General features: G+C 34.8%; 1 protein-coding gene and 1 pseudogene across 3 annotated transcripts; one reads left to right on the top strand and one right to left on the bottom strand.

Annotated features, from left to right (window-relative positions):
• Positions 1-113: 113 nt before the first annotated feature.
• ZUP1 (zinc finger containing ubiquitin peptidase 1) lies at positions 114-26,535 on the bottom strand. 3 transcript variants are annotated; one of them, XM_047102471.1, is made up of 11 exons: positions 26,318-26,535; positions 24,199-24,774; positions 18,995-19,072; positions 15,661-15,771; positions 13,928-14,049; positions 11,859-12,027; positions 10,163-10,351; positions 9,357-9,522; positions 5,355-5,506; positions 4,071-4,291; positions 114-345 (listed from the first exon to the last, which is right to left on the bottom strand). In XM_047102471.1, the coding sequence occupies exons 2-11, from the start codon at positions 24,758-24,760 to the stop codon at positions 298-300; spliced, it is 1,818 nt and encodes a 605-aa protein (XP_046958427.1). In that variant the 5' UTR covers positions 24,761-24,774; positions 26,318-26,535; the 3' UTR covers positions 114-297. The 3 variants fall into 3 exon arrangements, with proteins under 3 accessions (XP_046958427.1, XP_046958425.1, XP_046958426.1); XM_047102469.1 differs by lacking the exon at positions 18,995-19,072; XM_047102470.1 differs by lacking the exons at positions 4,071-4,291; positions 18,995-19,072.
• On the top strand, positions 16,319-17,019 carry LOC124528359 (eukaryotic peptide chain release factor subunit 1-like; annotated as a pseudogene).
• Positions 26,536-26,571: the final 36 nt, after the last annotated feature.

Here is a 26,571-nt window from a genome sequence, read left to right as displayed (position 1 = left end):
GGAACATACTAAGAATACCTAACACCACTAAGGACCTAATAAATATTACATATGACTATCATACAAAACCAGTTTCTAAAATACGGATAAGAGAGGAAACACAGAATTCATAATGCAAATGAAATAGTTTATTGAAATAATTACTGAACAATACTCAAGGTATGATTTAGACATTTTATAAATTAAATTACAAGTTGAGTATTTAGAGAATTCAGACTCGTAAGTTGTATTAGGGAGTTTAGTATCTCGATTTGGAAAATAAAGTAAAATTCCATAGTCACTGACATGCTTAATTCTTCAAGGAATCTTCTCAGCTGTAAAGACTTGAGATGCTTGTCTCCTGGCCTTGAAAAGGAATTTTAAAAAACTGTTAATTTTAAGCAAGAAGTCCATTATTTAGAATACATATTATTTATCGAACATAAAAAATAAAATCTGGAAATTTTTTCAAGATAATGAAAATTCCTTAAGAAAACTTACAACTTCAAACTTAGGTGATTAGGGATAAACATTTTTAAGGCCAAGCAAAAAAAGAAATTAAACAAAAATACCAGATGAAGACAAAACAGAAAGTAAAAAGAAAATGTCACTATTTTAAGGAATAAGGATTCAAAAGTAAAAATGCAGGGCCCCTGGGTGGCTCAGTTGGTTAAATGTTCAACTTCAGCTCAGGTCACGATCTCATGGTCTGTGAGTTTGAGACCCGTGTTGGGCTCTGTGCTGACAGCTCAGAGCCTGGAGCCTGCTTCAGATTCTGTGCCTCCCTCTCTCTGCCCCTCTCTGACTCACGTTCTGCCTCTCTCTCTTTCTCTCTCAAAAATAAATAAACATAAAAAAAACCATATTTTTTAAGTAAAAATGCTGGCTCACAGAAAGAGACATGTATAAACAGATAAAGAAATTATCTCTAAACGTGTTCTATCTTCAGAACTTGAGTTACATCAAGGCTAATTTACCAAGCTAATTTAAAACAAAGTTAAATCTAGAGTGCAAGGATTACACAATGGAAAACAAAGAATGCAGTGATGTAATTTAACCACAATGTATCAAAATATGAAAAGAATTGGGGCGCCTGGGTGGCGCAGTCGGTTAAGCGTCCGACTTCAGCCAGGTCACGATCTCGCGGTCCGTGAGTTTGAGCCCCGCGTCAGGCTCTGGGCTGATGGCTCAGAGCCTGGAGCCTGTTTCCGATTCTGTGTCTCCCTCTCTCTCTGCCCCTCCCCCGTTCATGCTCTGTCTCTCTCTGTCCCAAAAATAAATAAAGGTTGAAAAAAGAAATTTAAAAAAAAAAAAAAAAAAAAAAATATGAAAAGAATTGAGGAACATGGCTATTAAATAGATTTGTATGCATTACTGAACTGAAATGCATTAGAAGTTATTTTCTAACATAAATGCTTTCACCTAAACAAGTACTTGAACATCTACAACAGTTTGGAATTATTAGATACTCAAAATATGGTAGGAATATATTAAGGTAATTATAAGACAGCTGCCAGGATCAAACAAATTTTTGTGAAACTTGATTCCTCTCCTTGAGTAAGAGCTGCATGATTATTACCATATTGTAATTAATTAAACTCCAAATATGAAGAACATAAAATTCAGTTACAAACATCTACATTTTGGAATATTTTAAAATACTAAATTTGTTCTGAAATTCCTACAATTAAAATCATAGTTCTCACTTAGGGAAAAGACGTTTTAAAATGAGCTATAAAAAAACAAAAACAAACATGAAATAAAAGTAAAGTCATTAATGTGCCCTTATTTAAAGGTGCAGGTTTCTACTTGGTGATATCCAGATCAATCAGTATATCAGTATTTGCTGTCTTCCTAGAGTGTATAAAAGCACTGTTAAAAATGACAGAATAACTAACTGTAAGACACAGTGATTTACAAAAAAAAAAGGAAGAAACAAAAACATAGGCTTGAAAGCAACATGCAAAAACGTTTACTGATTTTTTTTTTATTTTTCAAAAATAGCATCCTATGTTTTCAACAATGAAAGTGAATTGTTCACACATAAGCTTAATTAGCAAACATGAAAATGATGAGACTTTGTATTCTCACAGAAGAAGCAATATAGGGCAGGACTCTGGATGTAAATGGACTGAATCGGAATCCTGCCTCCTGTCACTTAGCACCTGCGTGACTTTAGAAGTATAACAACTTTTCTGAGCATAAACATCCTCATTTGTAAAATGGAAATAATAGTGCCTACTCTATAGAGCAGTCATACAGCTATTAGTTAATATATGTGTAAAGTGCTTATGATGGTGCCCAGCATAAAATAAGCATTATAAAGTGTTGCTTTTATTAAAATTACAATTATATCATATTATCATTTCTTCTCTATCTGGCACTATTGCACATAGTCAGCCAAGTTCTAATTCTTTCAGTTAAAGACACAGCTACTCTCCATGACTCACCAAAAAAAAAAAAAAAAAAAAAAAAAAAAGGAATAGAGGAGCAGTAGCAAATGTACATTTTTAGTATTCTAATATTACTACTGTCTCAGTTTTCAAAACAAGAAAGTTAACAGCTAACTAAAGTGTTCAGCCAGGCTCCATGATAATATTTAACATGAAACCTATGCTTTCAAAAAAGTTATCTGTGTATTGATTATCAAGCATTTTTGTATTTTATAATGATTAAAATTAAGCAAAATAAACTCTTAACTATAGAGAACAAACAGATGGTTACCAGAGGGGAAGTGGGTGGGATACATGATGGGGATTAAGAGTACACTCATCTTGATGGGCACTGAATAATGTATAGAATTGTTTTATCACTATATTGTACACCTGAAACTAATATAACACTGTATGTTTACTGGAATTAAGACAAACCCAGTATGTTTACTGGATTTAAGAAGTCAAAAATAAATAAGTAAATAAATAAAATTTGTTAATCTCTAACTTTATGCAGCCAAATTTATGACAGGGTGAAAAAAATGAATGCAATTTTGGCATTTAAGTCACTGCAAAGAAACCTTTAAGATATCATAATTAAATGGAAGAACCTCTTAAAACAATCTTAGCCTTTATATCCCAAGTTGTGAGCCTGAAAAGATTGCTCTAGTTCTCTCATTTCAAGCAATTTCAGTCCTTCCTCCCATAATCCTGTTACTCTTCATAAATGCTCTTCTCTAGTCATCTCTTATCTCCTCAGAGGGAAACAAATCTATGTGGAGTACTCTAATAGGAACATTTTTTTTTTCTTTTAAGATTCTGGGAACTGTGCATTTTCTAGACTTGATATGCCACAACATAGCTTCAGTTTATACCAAGTGGAGGAGGGTTTTCAATCTCTAGAAATTCTTCTATAATGTACCAGTCAACACTTAACTTGTAAGGGATAAAGAGGCAACTGTACTGAAGTTGAATTCTAGAACTGTGTATTATCCAGTAAGTCCAAGTGCATAAAACAGAGCCTTAAGAATCACAAGAATCACATTTAATGAACAATAATTATATTAAGACCAATATACATTAGGTCTTCTTGGAATAAGTTAGGTTTCCTTAGACCATATATGTTGCCACTTTCATTACTTGTCTGACATTAACAATTACATATTATACAGTTAAATATTTTTATGAAGCTCTGAGTAAAGTATTGGAAAGTCATTAGGTAGGGCGCCTGGGTGGCTCAGTTGGTTAAGCATCTGACTTCGGCTCAGGTCATGATCTCACAGTTCGTGAGTTTGAGTCCCACATCAGGTGAGCACAAGCCCTGCTTCAGGTGAGGCCCATTTCTCTCTCTCCCTCTCTGCCCCTCGTAGGATTTTCTCTGTCTCTCTATCTCTGTCTCTCTTTCTCTCTGTCCCTTGCTCACTTGTGCCCTCTCCCTCTCAAAAAAAGAAAAAAAAAAAGTAAAAAAAGTCATTAGGTAGCATTTGAAATTTAAAGATGCCCACTCCAGAAATTAAATGATACAAAACCAATATATCTTTGCCAACTTAGTAATGCAGAATGAGATACAAAGGGATAACACTGATTTTAACTAAAAAATTTAAACTCCTGAAAGTTCAACTTGTTAAGCATCACATAATCAAATATTGAGATACTTACAACTTTCTCCTCTGAAGAAAGAACACCCTCTACTGCCACTATCTGGTATTGCTTATGTTTTAAATTTCCTACAAATTTCCGAAGTTGCTTGAGATTGCTAGCCTCCATGTCTTGCTTTAATAGTTTCTGCATTTCTCGAGAAGGACATCCAGGATCAAATATTAGTAAACATAATGTTCGGTTTTTTCTCTCTTCAATTCCAACAACTGTTCGACTATGACCTATCAAAAAATAAAATAACAGCTGTATATGTGTGTGTGTGTGTGTGTGTCATAACTATTTCTATATGTATAGACATAAGTTACTACATACACACACACTATATTATATACTCTCTGTATGTAGTGTGTGCACACGTGTGTTTTGAATATAAATACTGCCAGTCCCTCTGACTGTAGGTATTTGAGCTCTCTCACTCTGAAGACAATAGTTTTAGTTCTATTTCCTAACCTTCAGTTTTGTCTTGTTCAACTTTTGTTTTCTAAAGGCTTCATTACAAAAAATTCTGTCTACTGTGCCATATATTTTAGTTTTTCTTTCCTAATCCCTTGATCCTTCTTATTCAAATGATCTCAGATGAAAGCATTTGAAAACTACCTACCATGGAACAAAACGTCTCATGATTCCAAAAGGTCAACAAAAATAAATTTATATACTAGAATTTCAATGGAGAGGGTTTGATCTTTATAGCTTATATTCCTAAATGATGAAATCCTCAACATTTACTTCTCCTATTCCTACTGATTCAAATCACCCATTCAACAAAATTTACCAACTATCCATGTGCTAGGCACTATTCCAGGAAGTTAGCTTTACAGAAGCAAACAGAACATTCCTGCCTTTGTGGAGTTTATATCCTAAAATGAGGAAATATCCTATAAACAAGTTAAATAAGTAAGCATATATTGTGTTAGATACAAAAAAATAAAGCAGGGAAGAAACACAAAAAATACCAATGGTGAGGGTTTGAGATAACAAGATAGAATTTTAAATACAAGGTGATCAGGGAAGGACTCACTGAAGCGACAGAGGTGAAGACCTAAAAGAAGTAAGGGATAAATAAGAAAGGAAGAGTGAAACAGGTGGCCCAGAATATGCCAGGGATAGCACCCTTCGTTACCCAGGAAGGTACTGTAATGATAATGTAGCTCTGAAAATCAGACTAAGGTCACAATACTCTCCCCCTCCCCATTATCATAATCTTAACCTGTCCTAAAGCAAAAGCCAATTAGTTGTCCTATAAAGGCATTATAAGTTACACTTACTATCTAGTGTTATACCAACCTTGATGCTGAAGATAGATAGGTGGCTTAGATGTACACACTACTTTTGGACTCCCTTCTCTCTCTGAAGAATAATAGTTCAATATCCATTCAAATAAACGAGGATGTGTACCCAAAGGGCCAGTTGACTTATGAAAATCAACAATGTGGCACCTATAAAAAATTGACAAAATGGATTTGGAGAATATTTTTTATTTTTTTTAATTTTTATTATTTTTTTCAATATATGAAGTTTATTGTCAAATTGGTTTCCATACAACACCCAGTGCTCATCCCAAAAGGTGCCCTCCTCAGTACCCATCACCCACCCTCCCCTCCCTCCCACCCTCCATCAACCCTCAGTTTGTTCTCAGTTTTTAAGAGTCTCTTATGCTTTGGCTCTCTCCCACTCTAACCTCTTTTTTTTTTTTTTCTTTCCCCTCCCCCATGGGTTTCTGTTAAGTTTCTCAGGATCCACATAAGAGTGAAACCATATGGTATCTGTCTTTCTCTGTATGGCTTATTTCACTTAGCATAACACTGGAGAATATGTTTTAAAACATTTTCATCAATGGAGTTATCAAATACAAAAGAAAGTTTTAATTTAGAACTAATTTGGTCTCATCAGTATTTTCCTAAGAAGAAAATGAATATAAATTTTATTGTCATTTTATGAATAATTATTTAAATAACTTCATAATAAGGTTGATGACTGATCTAAAAGTTACAAACCTTTTCTGACATAGAAATCTCCGTGAATAGTAAATAAGGACCATATTTGGTTTTTAAAAGTCCTCTTCATAAAACCTGAGACACAACTTTCATTCTAAAGTCTCTAAACCTGATGATCAATTAGAAGCTGACTTCTAATTTTAATTCTGCAATAGCCATTTACATGTGTCAAAAAGACCCTGAACATTTTTCCTGTTGGCTCTCACAAATTCCAATAATAGACAAGAAAATAATACCTGGAAAGATCTCAGAAAAACCCTGCATGTGCTCCCATCTGTACACCCACCCATCCCCTATTTGGCACTAGACCACAGTAGTATCCCTTCCCCAAGAGAAAGTCAACCTTGAGTAAACAAAATTATTTTAACTAGAAGCACTGTTGACATTTCTCATCAATTATTTTCAAAAGGTCAGGTATAACCAAAAGCAATTACAAGGTTTACTGTCATTTTAAAGTATAGCACGGATACCCTGTCCTTGTCTTTCCTAACAATAAAATCTCCAAATACACCAAAACTATAATGGTTGCTATCTTTAGCCTTAGCAAGTTTTGTGTTGGTAACTTTCAACTGATTACTACTGAGTTTCAAATGCTGAAATGAATTTCTGGATAAACTGTTAAAAAGTAGGTACAGGGTTTTTGGGTTAGAAAATTGACCACATGTTTAGATTTAGAATTTGAATAGTGCCCTATAGAATATAATTCATAAACAGGAAAAGGAAGACATTTAAACAAGTAGTAAACAAATGCAGAGAAGGGCATCGAAAAGGCTTTACTCAAAGACTAAACTATTTCAGTCACCCTGAGAAAAGCTGGATATATCAGGTATTTTAGACAGAAATTTTCCTTTCCTTAAACCTGATTTAAAACTCAGTACATGACATATACATAACCTGAAAGTGTGAAAAGACTGGCAAGAAGAAAAAAAGAAAAATAAATAAATTTAGAGGGCATTAAAATCGTCCTTTTGATTTAAAAAATTCAAGAAAGTCCTTATACGAAGTTTTCCTACTTAAAAGTTAAGAAATATTTTTTACTGCTGAATCTAATCAATTAATATGATAGAAATGATGTAAAGCAAACATAAAGGAAAACACAGAGCCATGAAGCTTAATGGCAAACGTTCCATTAAAGATGATCACAAGCATCTATCTCTGTTCCCTCTTGAAAGCCCAACAACATAATACTGAAAGAGTAAATGATCCAAACACCAAAGACAAAGCAAATGGAGACAGACAAAACTGCCCTGCATTTTTGGAAAATGAAAAGCACAAAAGAAAACATAAAAGTGAATGCAAAGAAATAGACAACTGTCTTAAAATTCCAGAGAGGCTAGAAGCTTAGAGGCACTAAGTATTAGGGAGAGTAGTAATACAGCTATAAATGTGAAATGAATTGAAAGTTTGCATAAAGAAGGCAAATCTCTCCTTAAACACCCCCTCCATCAATGCAGGAGCTCAAGGCAGAAGAGTGAGAACTCTTCTCTGAATGGCCTCTGAGAAAACATCTCTTCCTATATTGAAATTTGAGAGTTCCCCAACCAAACAGCAAGCTTCTACCTAATAGTCTGCTCATCTGCTAGCTCCATGCAATCCTACAGGACCTTTTTAGTGCCTCATTCCTCACCCTAGGAATGGACAACTAAGGATTTATAAAAGTTAGAAGAAAGCCCTCAAAATGCAAAAGACTAAAATAGACATGAAAACAAATTAACACAGAAGAAAGTACAAAACGCAAGGAATAGAAAGAAACAAAATGTTGGAAAAAAATTTTTGCAACATAAAAGACTATGATGCTATGAAATTACCCTTAAAATTAAAAAACATGATTGCTAAGATACAAATTTGAATAAAATAGTTGGGAGATAAAGTTGAGTAAATCTAGATAGTAAAACAAAAACAAAGATGAAAAATGAAACTTAACCAATAAACTTAATATCGAGGTTCACTGGCCAACTAACAAAGTTCTAGAAAGAAGAATAAAAAAAATGGAGAGATCATAATTATCAAACAACAGTTAACCTCTGAGCTCTTAGTACATGCCAGTCACAGTTCTAAGGACTTTATGACCTCATTTAATATTACTACAAATCTATGAGGCAGTTATTTTTACATGTTTTTTTTCAATGGTGGCACAAGACTACAGACAAACTAAGTCATACAGCTAATAAGCAGGAAAACTAGAATCAATTGTAGGCAGTCAGTCTCCAAAGTCCAAGCTCTAACCCACTACACTGAGATCTTACAACTCATAATTCCAGATTCAGAAGGAAAAACAAATGCCCAATACAAGGTATTGAAGCCTCACATTCACAGTGAAATTTCATAACAGCAGGGCTAAGAGATGATGCAAAAAAGCTTTCAGAGAAAATAAGCAGGTTACACATAAAAGGAATGAAAATCAGATGACATCTTACCTTCTCAATAGTAATACTGACTGCTAGAAGTCACTAGGGTAAAAACTTAATTTGATCTGAAAATGACTTTAAATTTAGAAGAATATAGCCACCCAAACTATCATTTAAGTAATTAGGACTAGGCATCTTTCCTTAGGAACCTAATGAAAGATGTGTTTAAGAGAAGAGTAATCCAAAAAAGATAAAGACATGGAATCCAGAAAAAAATCCAGACTCCACTTCAAGAAAACAATGAAGAAATGCTAGATGATTATAGCTTTCAAGGGGATCTAGGAGGCAAATAATCCAGACTAGAGCAAAGACAATAGAGGACTTCAAGGAGGAGGTGTTCAGGAATAGGAAAGCCTCAGATTACATTAAGTGGAGTGTTTAGAATAGCTTGAGACCATGCATGATGCAGTCAATAGTAAAAGGGGAAAGAAAAGGCAATCCTTAATTCAAGTAAATTTTTTAAAAGCTTTTCAGGAAAGGAAATAAAATCAGCAATGAATAATATTAATACAGTCATGATGTAAACTCTGACTTTAACTTAAAAAAGTGAAATTTAACTAAATTACAAGGATTGAGGGTGACCACAGGTAGGACATGTCAGAGAAATGCAGCAGACATCTAAAACTGATAAACCAAAAAAAGAAAAAAAAAAGGCCCTGAACACTTATTATTTAGAAACAATGGGAGTAACAGCTGCCTCTGAGAAACAGGATTTGAGAACAGAGAGGAACATGAGATAGGGACTGAACTGTTGGTTTTCAGTATAAGTGTTTCAGTGCCACTTAAATTTTATTTTTTAGCGGTCTCTCTGATAAACGAAAAAAACAACAAAGGAAACTTCCCAGAGATGGCAATAACCTTAACTTGGACTTTTAGGTACATACTTTACCCTTAGGGAGGTCAGAAGTGTATACACTTCACATGCTCCGATCCAGGCCTTTGTTCCCTGTAACCTGTTATTAAGTTGAGAGGCACCCTGAGGATCAAAACCTTCCTTCCATGCATCTTCAATCATAGACTGGATTTTTGGAATGCAAGGAATTGACATACCTAAAATTATACAAGCAAACATGTTACATGACAGTTACTGAAGTACTGAATCATACCATTTAGCTATATGCCATATACTCCACAGGACCTACAACACACTTTTTAAAGACCATCATTCTTGACATTTTTATTACAACATCTTCTCTTTCTCCAACATGAATTCAGGCTTTTAATGTAAATATCCACTAAAATGCTTCCTCATTAAAGCTATGAATTGTGAATACTATTTATTAACTCATTCCATATTATATGTATAGTTGATCCTTGAACAATGCAGGGGCTGGGGCACTGACCCCTGGCACAGTCAAAAATCCGCAAGAAAGTTTTTGCTGGTCAGAAACTTCACTACGAATAACTTACTGTTGACTGGAAGCCTTATGAAGAAACATAAACCTAACAGTCAATTAACACATATTTTATATGTTATACATATTATATACAGTATTCTTACAATAAAGTAAACTAGAGAAAAGAAAATCGTAAGAAAAAAAAAGAAAAGCATAAGGAAAATACATTTACAATACTGCACTGTAAACAATTCTGTATAAGTGCACCTATGCAGTTCAAACTCGTGTTTTTCAAGGGTCAACTGTATGTTATCGTATCAGCTGACAGGTTCAGAGTCTTGTATGTCACATACCTTTCAAGCAATCATCATAAGCATCATTTCGCAGTAATGATGAAAGTAGCATTTGGAAATTTCTGTAACCACAACCCCAACCTTTGTCACCAAAAGATGAATGAAAGTGATCCACCTCTGTAGAAAGCCACACACGCCTCACCTCTGTGGCAGCATTCTGATAGTATCTATAAAGTGCTTCAATAATTCCTAAAATAGAAAAGAGATTTAGAAGATTTAGAAGCGTAAGCTAACATTTTCTATGGCTGTCTCATATATTTCTAGTTATCAGTCTCTCCCTCAGGGGTCCCTTCTAAATCCTGTCAATTCCATTTTATGTTTTTACTGTTACAACCTTAGTTCATGTCTTTCTTATTACTATGATACAAGTTTCCTAACACTAGCACACTACTAATTACATTGAATTGAAATTGATCGCACCTTTCATTTCTGCACCTACCAGGCCGAGCACATAAAAGTGTACTATTGAATGAATGATATTATTATCTATTATTATATACATACTGCTAGACATTACTCTCTCTGAAGCTCAGTCCTAATCAATTTGCTCCCAATTTAAAAACTTCAATAACTTGCTATTATCTATAGAATGGTCATAATCCATGGTATATGAAGCCCCACAACAAGCTATCTTCTGACTTACCTTTTTTCAAACCATTCTTCTTGACATAATTTTGGCTGTGGCCTAACCGAACACATTAAACGTTTTGCCCATGGAATTTCCATTCAATTATAATATCTGATAAGCACTTTTTATATACCTAGCACTATGCTAAGTGCTAAAATTACAAAAGATATATATAATAATGTTCTTTGAAATCTCGTGGACTCAGAGTGTTATAGTAAGTGCTACAATATGGATAAACAAGATGTTAGGACAGGGTATATCAGACTCTGTCCCTTCCCTCCATGCAATCCTGTAATACCAAAATACCCTACAGGGTATTTTGAAACCCTACAGACACTCCAAAGATCAAATGCTCATGTCTTTATAGACCCCTTTCCTGATTCCAAAACCCAAACACAAAGGTCCTCTTTCTCTGAACCCTCACCACATTTATTTGCTGTGCCTCCTACGCATTAGGTATATTTTGTCACGGCAGAACACTACAGTTTTTTTGTGTATACTGTATTTACTCTACAGATTCTGTGAAGTTTATGAGCAGGAAGGTCTTAATTGGGTAGCTGATACTTTGTCCTACAGTATGTGGCACGAAAAAGGCAATCACTGGATTCTTTTCATTTGAATTGAGGGTATCCTATGGGAAAATGGGTTTTGTCCTTAACAAGATGAGAGTCAATAAATCAAAACAATTAAATGAACCAAGTGTTGTAGTTGTGCCTAGCATACGAAAGATAGAAATATATGTAAACCATTTCCAAGGAACTTTAAAAGATAAGACTTAGAATCAAGAAAAAGAACAATTAAAATGCTATATAATTGATTATTAAATGTTACAGCATGGAATGGATACTTATATTGATAAGGAGATATTTTTAAGTGATTAATTCATCATAAAAATAGAAGTACACAAATTTAAAAAATGGTTTATTTTGAAATAATTATTTGAACAGTCTCACCTAAAAGTAGATAAACTATGGCTTACAAAAATTAAGCAAAATTCAAATAATTCTTATTATTACTTCGTTGACATATGAAATATTAAAATAATGGTTTGGATGTTTAAGAACTCACCAGAAGTTTTTGTTTTTCCATCATCAATACCAATAGCTAGTGATTCCATCATATCAGCTTTTCTTCTATGAAATTCAGATGGATGCATTCTTCCCCTATTGACTTCTATCTCCATATTACGTAGTTGCTGTTGTTTGTATCCTCCAGAATTATCTAAACCATATTGTCTCTATCAAACATAAAAATGAATCACTTAATTTTTATGCCTCTTTACCTCAGTGAGGATGGAAACGTACTACAATTTTATTTGGAAATGCATTTTGAAACATTCTGGTTTATAGACTTTTATACAAATCAACTTAAAGATTTTTATTAAAGATAAATACACACACACACACACACACACACACACATCCCTGAGTTAATGACAGCCTTTCTCTATAAACCACCACCAGAGCGAGAGATTTGCTTTCCTTGTAGTAGGGAAAGTAGTGAATCCTGTCTTCCTACTAAACATACTGAAAAAGGCAGATGAGTTCTGAATATAGCACTGATTTATTGAAGAAAATTTGTCAGTATTTGTTATTTGATTCTGAGGCTAGTTTATGAAGGCTTACTTAATCCATACTTCATTCAGGCAATAATTCTACATAGTAAATTAATTGGGTTTTTTTTTTTTTTTTGCATACTGGATAGAGAATCTCAAATGTATAACACAGCCTCTATGGAAAAAGTTTTGAAATCTAAACAACTTGCTAAGTTACATAACAAACTCCCTTAAATACTGGAAACCTTGTGTATTGATAATGTTGAAAATTATGTAAGGTAAAAAAAACTGAGGAAACGCCAACTTATTTTCCTCCTCTGAATCCTAGTGGGAAAATGTTTTGCAAATAAATGAATCACCAAGGAGAAAAATAGCCTAAATCAGATATTCCAAAGCGAGAATTGCACAGTCCTACGTGAGGTATCTGAGAAGACAAACTCAGAAGTCAAGTAAATCTGAGAAAATTATGATTATGTACAATGCACATTAGAATATTAAAGGTTCTGAGAAATCTTGAAGTATACAAACCTGCTTAACTGAATACTTTCAAACCTATTCAATCATAAATCCTTTTTATTTATACATAATCCTATCAGCACATGGAAAAAGAACATTTAGAAACTCTGAGCATTATTAGCACAGATAACACCATAGTCCACAGCAATTAGGATTGAAAAAAGTAGAAACATCTGTTAAAAATGTAAACACATTCGGGGCACCTGGTTGGCTCAGCAGAGCATAAAACTCTTGATCTCAGGTTGAGTTCAAGCCCTGCTCTGAGCATGAAGACTACTTAAAAAAAAAAAAATAAATAAAAAACACATATACATATATATATAGCTGCTGCCAGTTTAGTTCAGCAGATACCACCATCAACCTAAGATAAAGCCTCAAATATCATCAAAAACACATTTTCCATTAAAAATTGCTCTTTTTGAGTGCCTGAACTGCAATCGTTAAGAGTAACACTCAGATGGGAGAGTAAATTGATTAGCATTGAGCTTCAGAAAGAGTAATGTTTAAAAATCTGTACAAACAGTTAAATTCTGAGTCTCAGTTCCCTAATTTGCCCTATCAATTTACATGAGTTTGAATCCAGGCTATGTAAGCACTCTTTGTCTCCATTTCTTCATCTGTCACTTATGGAGTTGTAAAGATTTTGAGATACTATATATGAAGTGCTTATCTCAATACATGACCAGAGTAAGTACTTACAAATGGTGGCTGTTATGAATTATAAAATGTATATGTAAAAAAAAAAATACTTTGGGGGGCGCCTGGGTGGCTTAGTCAGTTAAGCATCCGACTCTTGATTTCAGCTCAGGTCATGATCTCACTCTTTGTGGGATCAAGCCCCGTGTCTAGCTCTGTGCTGCCAGTGCAAAGCCTACTTGGGATTCTCTCTCCCCTTCTCTCTGCCCCTCCCCTGCTTGTGCTCTCTTGCTCTCTCAAAATAAATAAATATTTACAAAAAATATTTTGTATATCAACACGGACAAAAATAATAGGCTGCAGTCTTGACAGACTGTTTGAAAAGAACTCCACCAAAGCAAAATATTACATTGTTATTTAATCTTTGTACCTGCAGCTTCTGAAATTCTCCCATTTCTTGTTGTGATTCTTCAGATCTCCTCTTTCTGTCTTCTTCTTGTTGAAGCTGATGAGCCAATTCTAGATCTCTAGAACACTGGACTCTATCTATGCCTATTAGATAGTTTTAATGTTTAGAATAAAATAACTTCTGAATATAAATCTTACTTATTATATGTTACTTCATATTTTTAAATGGGAGTATATGCTATTATTTTGATATTTATTCATGACTGTGATGTCATGGAAGCACTATTTCTGGCAGAACGTGAACAGCTTCCATAAGTGTAGAACCTCCATGTAAATCCCTACTATTCACTGAGTAGTTAGGCTGTGACAAGCATTTTTCATTAATTACCTCATTTGATCCTCGTAACAAACTTAGGAAGTTAGGTATTCTCTACTAAGGAAACCAGAACTTGGAGATATTAAGTAATACTCTTCATTGGTGTTCTTTACTAACACAAATAAGGCAGGTTGGCATTTAAAATAAACTGAGGGGAGAAAAGGAAATAATAAAGAGCATAAAAATATGTTTGCAAAGTGCCGCTTAATTACAGTCTGATCTCAAACAAACAGTACAACTTTGTAACATTTTGCCCTGTTTCCTCTCTAGCCAATATCCCACAGATCCATTAGTCAGTAGCTTCTGGCCAGCATCTTGTTTCCCTGACCTCCAATTTGATAGTTTAATATGTATTTGAATATTCTTTCTTTCCTTCCAAATCTCTCAGCTTCTATCACATCTTCCTATTTAGTTATTTGGTCCCCACTTTCACTGCTAGAGATAAGCAGTTTCCAACTGATTTTTAGAGTATTTTGATGCTATCTACAGTGATTCACTCAGGCCATACTTTTCATTATCCACTATAGGCTTACAGAATAATTTATGTACCCGTACAAAGTCTATCATAAACAAAATAAGAATTAGTGGACATTCAGCTTCAGAGAGTTATTTTCCCACTGTAGTTAGGAGAGAACTACCAGAATGGGAGGACTGTTCCATCTTTGTTCCAATAATTTTCATTTGGGGATTAGGCTGAGTGAGCAAGGAAATGTTGTCCATGAAACTCACTGACTGGTATTAGGAACAATAATAATGGACACTAAAGACCCCTGAATTAACAGGAGATAACAATGTAACTTAAGAAACTAAAACCCAATAGAATACAATTGGTTGCTCTTAGGGTCTTATTTCAGTGGAACTCTGAAACTCATATAGAATCTTTCCACTTGTAATGTACCACAATGATTACTTAATCAATGCCACTATTTAAAAAGATAGGAGGCAGAGAAAAAATTGTAGAGTCACTAACAAAACTAATAAGCTATAATATTAGAAACTAGGCAAATTGGAAATGAACCTGAAAAACGTTTAAGTCATATAGTTCATATATACTTTTTAAATTTTATGTGCCATTTGACAGCTTCCTAGTTCATTAAGCCTTTCATGAAGCCTCAACTTCATCAAACAGATTTTTAAAAATTATACCATATATCACTATTTTCTCAATATTGGTGTTCTGGGGCAAAACTCTGGGTACACACCACGAGTTTAGTTGTTGGTTACAACAATTCATCCCATACAACTTTTCTGTGAAACAACTTCTAAAAAGTTGAAGCTACATTACTTTTTTTCTCTATATCACTACTCCAAAAATTAGATGTATCGTAGGAAGTAGAAATTAAACCATGAGATTCTTATTTTGAAATATATCAACATACCTTGTCCAAAGCTGCTTTCTTCCAAATGTAAGTCAACATGTTCCTGGAGAATATGGTAATTTGTACAGATGAGCCCACACATAGGACAGTCATACAGTGGTTGATCATGGTCTGTTTTAGAGATATAGTTCAGTTGGTTTTATTTTTAAAACTTTTAGATTTTTCACCCTAAGTCAAAGAATGTCCACTGCCCACTAACCTTATTAAATACATCAAAGATCTCTGTAGTTGGATTTAAAACTATTTTCTACTTCTAGGGTCAAAATGGAAGACTGAACAAAAGCACAAATCTCTCTTACCACGATAATAAAAGAAAAAGTTAATAATAAACATGCAGATCTATAGTCAGAGCAAGAAAAGAAAAGTGTAAAGGAAAATCAAAATGGTAAGTAGGGGCCATTTTAGGAACTAAATTCTCAGTACCCTCCCCCCAAACTAAGTGGTGACATGTGAAATTAAGCATAGAGCATTCAGCATAAAGCTTGGAATTGGGATCATAGCCTGTTTGGGAGCAGAAGATCAAAGAGCTGCATTTATCAAGCAGTACTGCAAGCAGAGAGGTGCAGCTTGCCCAGGACAGAGGCAGTACCTCCCCAAGGCCAAGACCTTATGTCAGTCATGAAAGAGGAACCCAGTGAAAGGACTGAGCTAAGCAACCATGCATGTAAGGCCTGGTCTGGAAGTGGAATAATAGTATTTAGAAAGTAGCTGAGACTGCTATGAAGCTGTTTATTTTCACAAAGTAGATGTGACTCGTCTCATTTTAGCTGGATCAGATGACTTTAAAACTGAACTAAGTCAATCTGATATGTCTGGTCAGAGGCTGCAATCAAAAGATTTAAAATTAGTTGATATACCCCATGGTGGTGAAAATGAAAAACAAGCTATTGAGTTATCTACTGATATTCCTTCCAATGAAATTCATTCAAAAAGAGAAATTAATTGAATACTTGGGTGAAATCAGCCAAGAACAGACAAGTACTGTTTTGGAGCCGAAGATACATTAAAGGTTTTGGAAGTGGGAGCTGTAAAGATTCTAACAGTTTATGAAAATCTGGATATAATGAGAAATATTCCTTATTGTCAAGGCACAGAAGAGGAGAAAATTCTCTAACTGCAGAATAAGATGATAAATCTCATTTCACTGACAGGACAGGTATATGAGCTGATTAAGAACATGTCCCTGCTGGAATGGTTTGCTCACAACTATAAAAAATTTGGAGCTACACTGGAAATTGTGATAAGAAAGATCCCAGTCTGTGAACGGATTTGGTGGAATTGGAAGAATCTTGCAATACTGAGCTGAGTTCCACAGAACACAAAGGAGGACACGATGAATTTTTTTACTTTGATAACTAATAGGTAGTTGACATGAGTCCCACAAAATGTGCCTCACCCTGCAGCATCCAACCCAAGCATACCCCTGCTGGAATCCAAGCAGATCCCTGCCTTAAAATTGGACCATTTTCAGAACTTAATCCAGGAGCATCAGATACTGAAAAGAAAACCAAAACAAACCCAGATCCACCCCTACACTTGGTTTTGCCATGGTGCCAACATTGCAACCTACAACTAAGTTCCTAAATGCTACTTTGGACTAATTTAGAAAGAAACCCAATTTTTACTTTACTTGATGATGAATTGGTTGCTCTTGAATTTTCTGGGAAAAAAAATTTTTTAACCTTCATACACATAAGCAAACATGATTTAAGTGCTATAAATCTTCAAAAGTTAATAGAAGTGACATGAAAAAAAAGAAAGAAATGCTAAAGATCAAACACTTGGGCTCATTAGTAGGCTGAATACGGCTGAGGAAAGAATCTCTGTGTGTGAGGATATGACAAGAGATATTTCCCAAAATGAAATGAGAAACATAAAATTTCCCAAAACGTAAAGAGAAAAAGATAAAAAAAAAACCCTAAAAAACAAAAAAAACCCCTCAATATCCCGCATATCCAAAAACTGTGGGAGAACTGCAAAAGGTGTAACATACACAAAATAGGAACACCAGGAGAGAAAGAAAGGAACAAAAGTATTATTTAAAGCAATGATGACTGAGAACATCCCCAAATTAATGTCAGACATCAAACTATAGATCTTGGAAGCTCAAAAAACACCAAGCATAGTAAATGCCAAAACAACTACATCTAGGCATATCATATTCAAACTTCAGAAAGTCAAAGATAAAAAGTCTCGGAAGAAGCCAGAGGAAGAAAAACACCCTACTTATAGAGAAACAAATATGAAAATTACATATGACTTCTCAGAAGGCATTCAACTAATAAAAGACAGGAGTGAAATATTTAAATTTTCCAGAAAAAAAAAAAAAAACTCTACCAACCTAAAATTCTATATCCTTCAAAATAATCTGTCAAAAGTGAAGGAAAAATAAAGAATTTCTCAGACAAATAAAAATTGAGAGAAATTATTGCCAGTAGACCTGCCTTGCAAAAAATGTTAAAAGAACTTCTTCAGAGAGAAGGAAAATGATCTTAGTCAGAAACATGGATCTCCATAAAGGAAGAGCATCAGAAAAGACATAGGTGAAGGTATAATAAAAACTTTGATTTTTCTCATTAATTGATGTAAGATGTAAGACTTAAGTTTATTCAAAATAAAAATAGCAACAATGCATTCAATTATTTGTCTGTGTGTATATATATATATATTTATATATATATATATATGTATGTATACATATGTGTGCTTACATTTATGTGAAATAAATGACAACGATGACACAAAGGACAAGGGAAGGAATTAGGAATATTTTATTAATATAAGGTCCTTGTACTCATACAGTGATACAGTGTTACTTAAAATTAGACTTAGATTAGTTCTTAATAAAACTGCAAACTCTAGGCCAAGCACTAAAAAAAGTAAAAACAAGGATAACTGATATGCTAAGAAAGGAGAGCATTAATTGAGCAAGTGACATCTCTTGCCTGTTACCAGGAGTAGAAGTCCAAACACTGCATCTTGAGACCAAAATCACCCAGGAAAACACGCAGTCAAGCAATGGAGAGAACATTTAACTCATAGTAAACATAGAGAAACACACAGAGAAGAGAAAGAATAAGATCACCTTCAGTATTAGACATTAGTCTGCAATGGCCCATGGGTCTCTTCCAGCAGCCATCACAGGGCAACTGGTCTCTACACACTGCTCTTATGTCACAGAATGAAGGACAAAGGACAGATCTAGTAGAATGAAGGAGACAGGATAGATCTAGCAGGTGCCATATGACAAACATGCTTAAGCAAAACAAAGGAGTATACTTGTTGCCTGAAACAGGGAAAGCTATTTCCAAACACAGGCTGTGAGGACTCTTACCTCTTGATAAGGAAGTATTCTGGGCCCAAGGTTCATTCTTATGTGGCCAAGTAGGGGTAGAAAGACTGCATGCATGAACTGTCTTTCCCAACAGAGATAAAATGAAATCATATGAAATGCTCAATTAAACCACAAAAGACAGAAAAAAAGTAGAAAACAAAAGAAGCAAAGAACAAGGGCAAAAAATAGAATACAGTAAAAAATATGGTAGATATATTAGTTCCACTGTAGGAATAATCACTTTAAACATCACTGGTCTAAACATACCCATCAAAAGACAGACTGTCAGAGTGAAATAAAGTACAAAATGTACCTGTATTTTGCCTATACGAAATTCACTTTAAATATAAATACACTTACAGATTAAAAGTGAAAGAAAGAAGAAAGATGCAGCATGCTAACACTAATCAAAAACAAATACAAACAAAGTACCAGGAGTAGCTCTATTGATTTCAGAGAGGGCAGATTTCAGAACAAGGAATATTATCCAGGATAAGGGAGGGTACTACATAATGACAGAGGGTTCAATACTCCAAGCAGACATAATAATCCTTAATGTGTATGTGCCTAACAACAGAGTGTCAAAATACATGAGGCAAGGGGCACCTAGGTGTCTCAGGTGGTTAAGCGTCAGACTTCAGCTCAGGCCATGATCTCACGGTTTGTGAGTTCAAGCCCCACATCGGGCTCTGTGCTGACAGCTCAGACCTGGGGCCTGCATTGGATTCTGTGTCTCCTTCTCTCTCTGCCCCTCCTCCACTGGCACTCCGTCTCTCTTTCTCTCTCAAAGATAAACATTAAAAAAACTACATGAGGCAAAAATTAACAGAACTGGAAGAAGAAACAGATGGATTCGCTATTATACAGTTAGAAAATTTTTAACACTCCTCTTTTAGAAGTAGACAAATCCAGTGGGAGGAAATAAGTAAGGATATACAGTAATTGAACTCAACTGTACCATCAAGCAACTGGATATAATCGACACCTCTACACAAGTCCATCCAACAACAGCAGAATATACTTTCTGCCCAAGCTTGTATAAAACATTCACTAAGAAGGCACCTGGGTGGCTCAGTCAGTTGGGCATCCAACTTCAGCTCAGGTCATGATCTCACAGTCTGTGAGTTTGAGCCCCGCGTCAGGCTCTGTGCTGACTGCTCAGAGCCTGGAGCCTGCTTCAGATTCTGTGTCTCCCTCTCTCTCTGTCCCTCCCCTGCTCATGCTCTGTCTCTCTCTGTCTCAAAAATAAATAAAAACATTAAAAAAAATTTTTTTTAATAAATAAAACATTCACTAAGACCACATTCTAGGCCACAAAACATAATCTAGGCCATTACATCTTAAGAAATTTAAAGAATTAAAATGATACAATATCTTCTCTCAGACTAAAATGGAAATAAACAAAAAGTAACTAACAGAAAGAGCTGAAAAATCCCCAAATACTTGGAAATTAAATACACACCTAAATAATGTATCAAAGAAATCCCAAGGGAAATTTTAAAATTTTGAACTAAATGAAATTTAAAGGGTGCATGGATGGCTCAGTTGGTTAAGTGTCCAACTTCAGCTCAGATCATGATTTCGCGGTTTGTGGGTTCAAGCCCCACATTGGGCTCTGCTGACCGTGCAAAGCCTGCTTGGGATTCTCTCTCTCCCTGTCTCTCTGCCCCTCCCCACTTGTTCGTTTTCTCTCTCTCCCTCCCTCCCTCCCTCCCTCTCTCCCTCTCTCAAAGTAAATAAATAAACCTAAAAAAAAAATGTAGCCTTTAAAAAAAAATAAATGAAAGTGAAAGTACAACTTAAAATGTGTGCAATGCAGCAAAAGCAATGCGTAGAAGGAAACTTAGAACAATGAACACATGTATCAGAAAAGAAGATAAAGCATCTAAGTTTCCACTTCAGAAAACTATAAAAAGAACAAATCAAACCCAAGATAAGCAGAAGAAATAATGAAGAAAAAAAATTAGAGCAGAAATCAATGAAAGAGAAAACAGAAAATCAACAGAGAAAACCAATGAAACCAAAAGGCCTCTAGTCAAGCTAAGAAAAAAGAGAACACAAATTGTTAACTCTGAAATAAAAAGGGGGCATCACTACATGTCCCATGTACATTTAAAAGAGAATAAAGTTATAATATGAACTATGACATAAATTTGTAAACTAGATGAAATGGACCAAGACACGATCAGGCAAATTAAAAAAAAAAAAAAAAAAAAGAAACCCTTAGGTAAAAACCTAACGAAATACACAGGCTACACATGAGAAAAAATACAAAATTCTGATGAAAGAAATCAAAGAACAACTAAGGTGAGAGATATTTCTTCTTCAAAATAGGAAGACTCAATATTGCCATAATGTCTATTTTTTCCAACTTGATCTATAGATTCTATGCAATTCCAATAAAAATCCCAGCAAGTTATTTTATGGATATCAAAAAACTGATTCTAAAATGTATATGAAGAGGCAAAAGATTCAGAATAACCAATACAAACAATATTGAAAAAGAACAAAGTCAAAGGACTGGCACTACCTGACTTTAAGACTTACTATAAAGTTATAATATCGAGATACTGTGGTACTGAAAAAAGAACAAATAGATCAATGGAACAGAGCAGAGAGCCCAGAAATAGACTAATAGCCCAGTCAACTAATCTTTGACAAAGAAGCAAAGGCAAAACTATGGAGCAAAGAAAATCTTTTCAGCAAATGGTGCTGCAACATGGGGACATCAAAATGCAAAGAAAATGAATCTAGAGTCAGACCTTACATCCTTTGAAAAAATTAACTTGAAAATGGATCATAGACCTAAACATAAAATGCAAAACCATGACATCCCTAGAAGATAACAGGAGAAAACTTAAATGACTTAGGGTATGGCAATAACAACACCAAAGGCAAAATGAAGGTATAACATAATCGATAAGGTAGACTTCATTAAAAAACAATTTCTACTCTGCAAAAAACAATGTCAAAGAGGATAGGAAGTGAAGCCACAGAATGGGAGAAAATATTTGCAAAAGATACATGTAATAAAGATCTGTTATCCAAAATATACAAAGAACTCTTAAAAATCAGCAATAAGAAAACAAAATACAAGATTAAAATGTGGGCCAAAGACTTTCACAGATACTTCACCAAAGAAGATATACAGATGGTAATTAAGCATTTGAAAAGATACCCATGTTATATTAATGAGCAGCACTTAAAATTAAATTGAGATATCACAACACAAATATCAGAACGGCCACAATCTGGAATACTGACAATACCAAATGCTGATGAGGATGTGGAGCAACAGGAACTCTCATTCACAGCTGGTGGCAATGCAAAATGGTGTTGCCACTCTTTCAGAGTTTGGCAGTTTCTTGTTAAAATTAAACACACTATTATTATACAATCTAGTAATCACATTCCTTAGTATTTACCCAAAGGAATCGAAAATTTCTGTCCATACAAAAACCTGCACCTGGATGTTTATAGCAGCTTTATTTCTAACTGCCAAAACTTGGAAACAACCAAGATGTTCCTTGGTAGGTGAATGGATAAATATACTCTGGTACATTCAGACAATGCAATATTATTCATCCCTTAAAAAAAAAAAAAAAGAGCTGTCAAGCCATGAAAAGATGTAGAGAAAACCGAAATGCACATTACTAAGTAAAAGAAACCAACCTAAAAAAGCTATATACTGTATGATTCCAATGACATTCTGAAAAAGGCAAAAATACGGAGATACTAAAAAGATCAGTGATTGCCAGGAGTAGGTTGGGAGTAGGGGAGGAATGAGTAGGTGAAGCACAGAAGATTTTTAGGGAAGTGAAACTACTCTGCATGATAACTAAAATGGTATTTGTTATTACACATTTGTCAAAACTTGTAAAATATATAACACCAAGAGTGAATTATATAGACCTTCCATTAAGGTATGGAATGGAAACTGTCGACTTAATGGACACTGTTGACTTTGGGTGATAATGATGGGTCATTGTAAGTTCACTGATTATAACACATGTATCACCTGATACAGATATTGATAGTGAAACAGGATGTAAGTATACGGGGACAGTGAGTATATGGGTATTCTCTGTACTTTCTACCTAATTTTGTTGTGAACCTGAAATGGTTTTAAAAAATAACACTTATTAATTTTAAAAAAATGAATCTAAATATTCTCCTTACCCCTTTTAAAATATTAACTTAAATGCAACACAGACTTGAGTGTAAAATTCAAAACTATAAAACTTCTAGAAGATAGGAAAGGTGACTTTAGGTTTGGTGATGAGTTTTTAGAAACAACATCCAAAGCACAATCCATGAAAGAAGAAATCAAGGAAGTTGCACTTCATTAAAAGTGAAAATTTCTGCTCTGGGAAAGACATTGTTAAGAGAATGAGAAGACAAATTCCAGGCTGGGAAAAAATACCTGTGAAACACATATCTGATCAAGCACTTGTATCCCAAATAAATTATTCTTAAAACTCAACAGTAAGGAAAAAGAGAGGATTCTCAATGTACTGTATGCATCAGCAACAGAGCCTCCAAATACATGAAATAAAGCCTGACAGAGCTGAAAGAAAAAATAGACAACTACACAATTATAATTGTGAACCACAACAGCCCACTTTCAAAAACTAGTAGAACTACTAGATAGGAAATCAGCAAGGATACGGCAGATCTGAATACAAACAAAATGATCTAAGTGACAAATTTAGAACATTCAACTCAACAAAAGCAGAATATACTTTTCTTTCCCAAGTGTCCATGGAACATGTACCAAGATAGATCATATACAGTATCTTGGGAGATAAAAGAAGCTTCAACACATTTAAAAGAGCTAAAATCACAGAGTGCATTCTCTGATCTAAAAGAGTCAAACTCAGAACCACAGGAAATCAGAGCCCAAGCCAGTTCAGATGCCACTGAGCTAGAAGTAAAAGAATGCCCCTTGGAAAATGACTAAGTGTATTTCTCCTCAGAAAGGTTTTAAAACTACTCTCAATGTAGTTGAAACACTTATTATCTGAATCAAAATTCTTTTCCATAATAGTATTTTTTATATTGCAATAATAGCAAATGGATAATACCATAAATATAAACTGAATTTCAAAACACATTGGCAATAATTTGATTTACAAGCCAACTCTTAGGATACCACATATTAAACCAGGACTACTGTTACTTATTACATAATATTAACATCTTACCTTCTGATGGAGTGTCTAAAAGATTAGCATGTTTTGTTTTCACATGATTTTCCATATCTTGACTACAATCTTCTATTCTTCCACAGAAGGGACATTCTGGAGGACTATATGTTGTTTCATAAATTGATCCTTTTATTTTGGATAGGTCACACTCTTTTTCCTTACTTTTGAGGAACTTTCTAGCCTCAGTTAAGTTCTCTGAATAAAAGGCTTTCTGTTTTAAAGTACCATCATTAGGCAGGCTTTGAGCCGAAATTTTTGGATGATTAGATGCACAAGCTGAATGGACACTAGAATTAACTTCCATTCTACATTGTAAAGTGTTGTCCTTCCTGTTATCTGAAGTTCTATACTGTATTGTATTGATCCTTGCAAAGCTTCTTTCGAGTTCATTCTGCTCAAAATGAGCAGTTTCAATATGAAAACACATTTCATCATAATTCATGCCTGACAACTTGCAAAATGGACATATAACTTCATTTTCCATGTGAACAATTAGAAGGTGAGCCTTCATGTCTGGTTCTGAGGTTACTGTTTCACCACAAATATCACAAGAAAGCATAGTACATCAGGGAGCTAGAAAAAAAATGTAATACTATGTTAAGTTTGAAAATAAGACCGAAGAAAAAGAAATGCACTTTATAAAATGATTTGGAACACATTTTTAACAAGTATTTACTTAAAACTGGATTGTTTAGATGAAGATATCTTCAATGAACTTAATTGTTCCTCAAATATACAAACTTATTTACAAATCTGAACCAAAATTTCACTACTATATTTCAAGTTTATGGTTTCAATAAAACAAAGGCAGTAATAATTCAAATTAAAATACATAATATTTAAAGTATTTAATAATTTTTTTAACATTTATTTATTATTGAGAGACAGAGAGACACAGAGCGTGAGTAGGGGAGGGGCAGAGAGAGGGGGAGACACAGAATCCGAAGCAGGCTCCAGGCTCTGAGCTGTCCTGTCAGCACAGAGCCTGATGTGGGGCTCGAACTCACAAACCGTGAGATCATGACCTGAGCCAAAGTCAGACACTTAACCGACTGAGCCACCCAGGCACCCCAATATTTAAAGTATTTCAAAAAACATGTCTGGTCTGAGATAAAGGAAAAAAAAATGTTTATAAAATTGTCCAAGTAAGATAACTCAGTTAAGGGAAAACTAAAAACAAAAAACAAAAAACCTTATCACCTAAAGTATCTAAATACAGAAACTTAAAGTTGTTAACAATGGGGAGGGTAAATAAACACATCTTAACTCAGTAGTTAACAGTTAAAAAGCTTTAGGTATATCAAAGTAATTTAAGTACATTATCATCATTCTATCTGGAGGAAACCCTGGCTCAGATAGGTCACCACAGCCAGAAAATGGTTAGGCAAACCTTTTGAGAGGCTGTCCTCTCAACTCAAAGTTGACCATGGTAGAAAAGAGCACCAATTCCAGAGCCAAGAGACCTGGATTACAATTTCAGGTTTCAAAATTTTAGGGTAAAACATCTCATCTCTTTGAGGCTCAATCTATAAAATGAACTGTACTAAACTGGCAGTCTTTTTAAGGTTTTATGGACTAATAAAATACTGGATGCCGACAAAATGTGATTTTGTTAGAATTTTTAAAAAGCCATCACTGCCACAATCTTTGTCCAGTTAAGGATTATTTTAAAACAAACAGGAAAAGAAAAATAAGGAAATTCCAATCAAATAAATTTAGTTTCATAAGAACTCCCTACATGGTCCTTAATTTTCTTATTCCCCTTAAGACAAGTGAAAATAGTCTTCGATTTTAGAACGAAATTCTCCCAAACCACCAGCTGAACCAACGTCATGCCTAGACTTTCTTCTTTTCCCGGGGCTGGGGCACGGCTAGACTCAGAGGGATACGCCTGAACTCCCAAACAGCGTGATCAGACAAGTGGGTGAGAGATGTAATGAGGCTGGTGACAGATGCCAGAGTAGGTAGGTGGTAAGAGAAGCCGTAAGGGCCGAATGCCGCAAGGCCAAGTGTGCCCAAAAGTCGGCGCCAACGTCCAGGAACCAAAACCAGCGCAGGCACTGAGTGGGTTAAAGTTTAGGCTGGGGGAATAAGGGTTGGGACCGTTAGTTCCTACCGGCCCGAAGATCCGGCCGTGGCCACACAGTCCTATGCTTGGCTTCCTCTTCGGGTCCGCAGCTGACTCCTTCTGGCTCTCGGGCAGAGAAGAGCACGCGCACCGTCGATTACCTTTACCGGCCTGAAAGACTGAGGCAGGCTCTCCCTATATCCAGAAGTTCACAGTTAACCAAGAAAAAAAAACCTGACGACTCCAAAATACTTTCGCTTCCACACATTCAAAAAAGCTCTTCCTCTGTCCCCGGGAAGGAA

This window comes from Lynx rufus, unplaced genomic scaffold, assembly GCF_022079265.1.
Source record: "Lynx rufus isolate CCGP_SWC_20201006 ecotype Redwood Valley unplaced genomic scaffold, mLynRuf1.p SCAF_6, whole genome shotgun sequence".
In the NCBI taxonomy this organism is placed as follows: domain Eukaryota; kingdom Metazoa; phylum Chordata; class Mammalia; order Carnivora; family Felidae; genus Lynx; species Lynx rufus.
The sequence above is the reverse complement of the archived record's forward strand: the minus strand, read 5'-3'. Positions and strand labels throughout refer to the sequence as shown.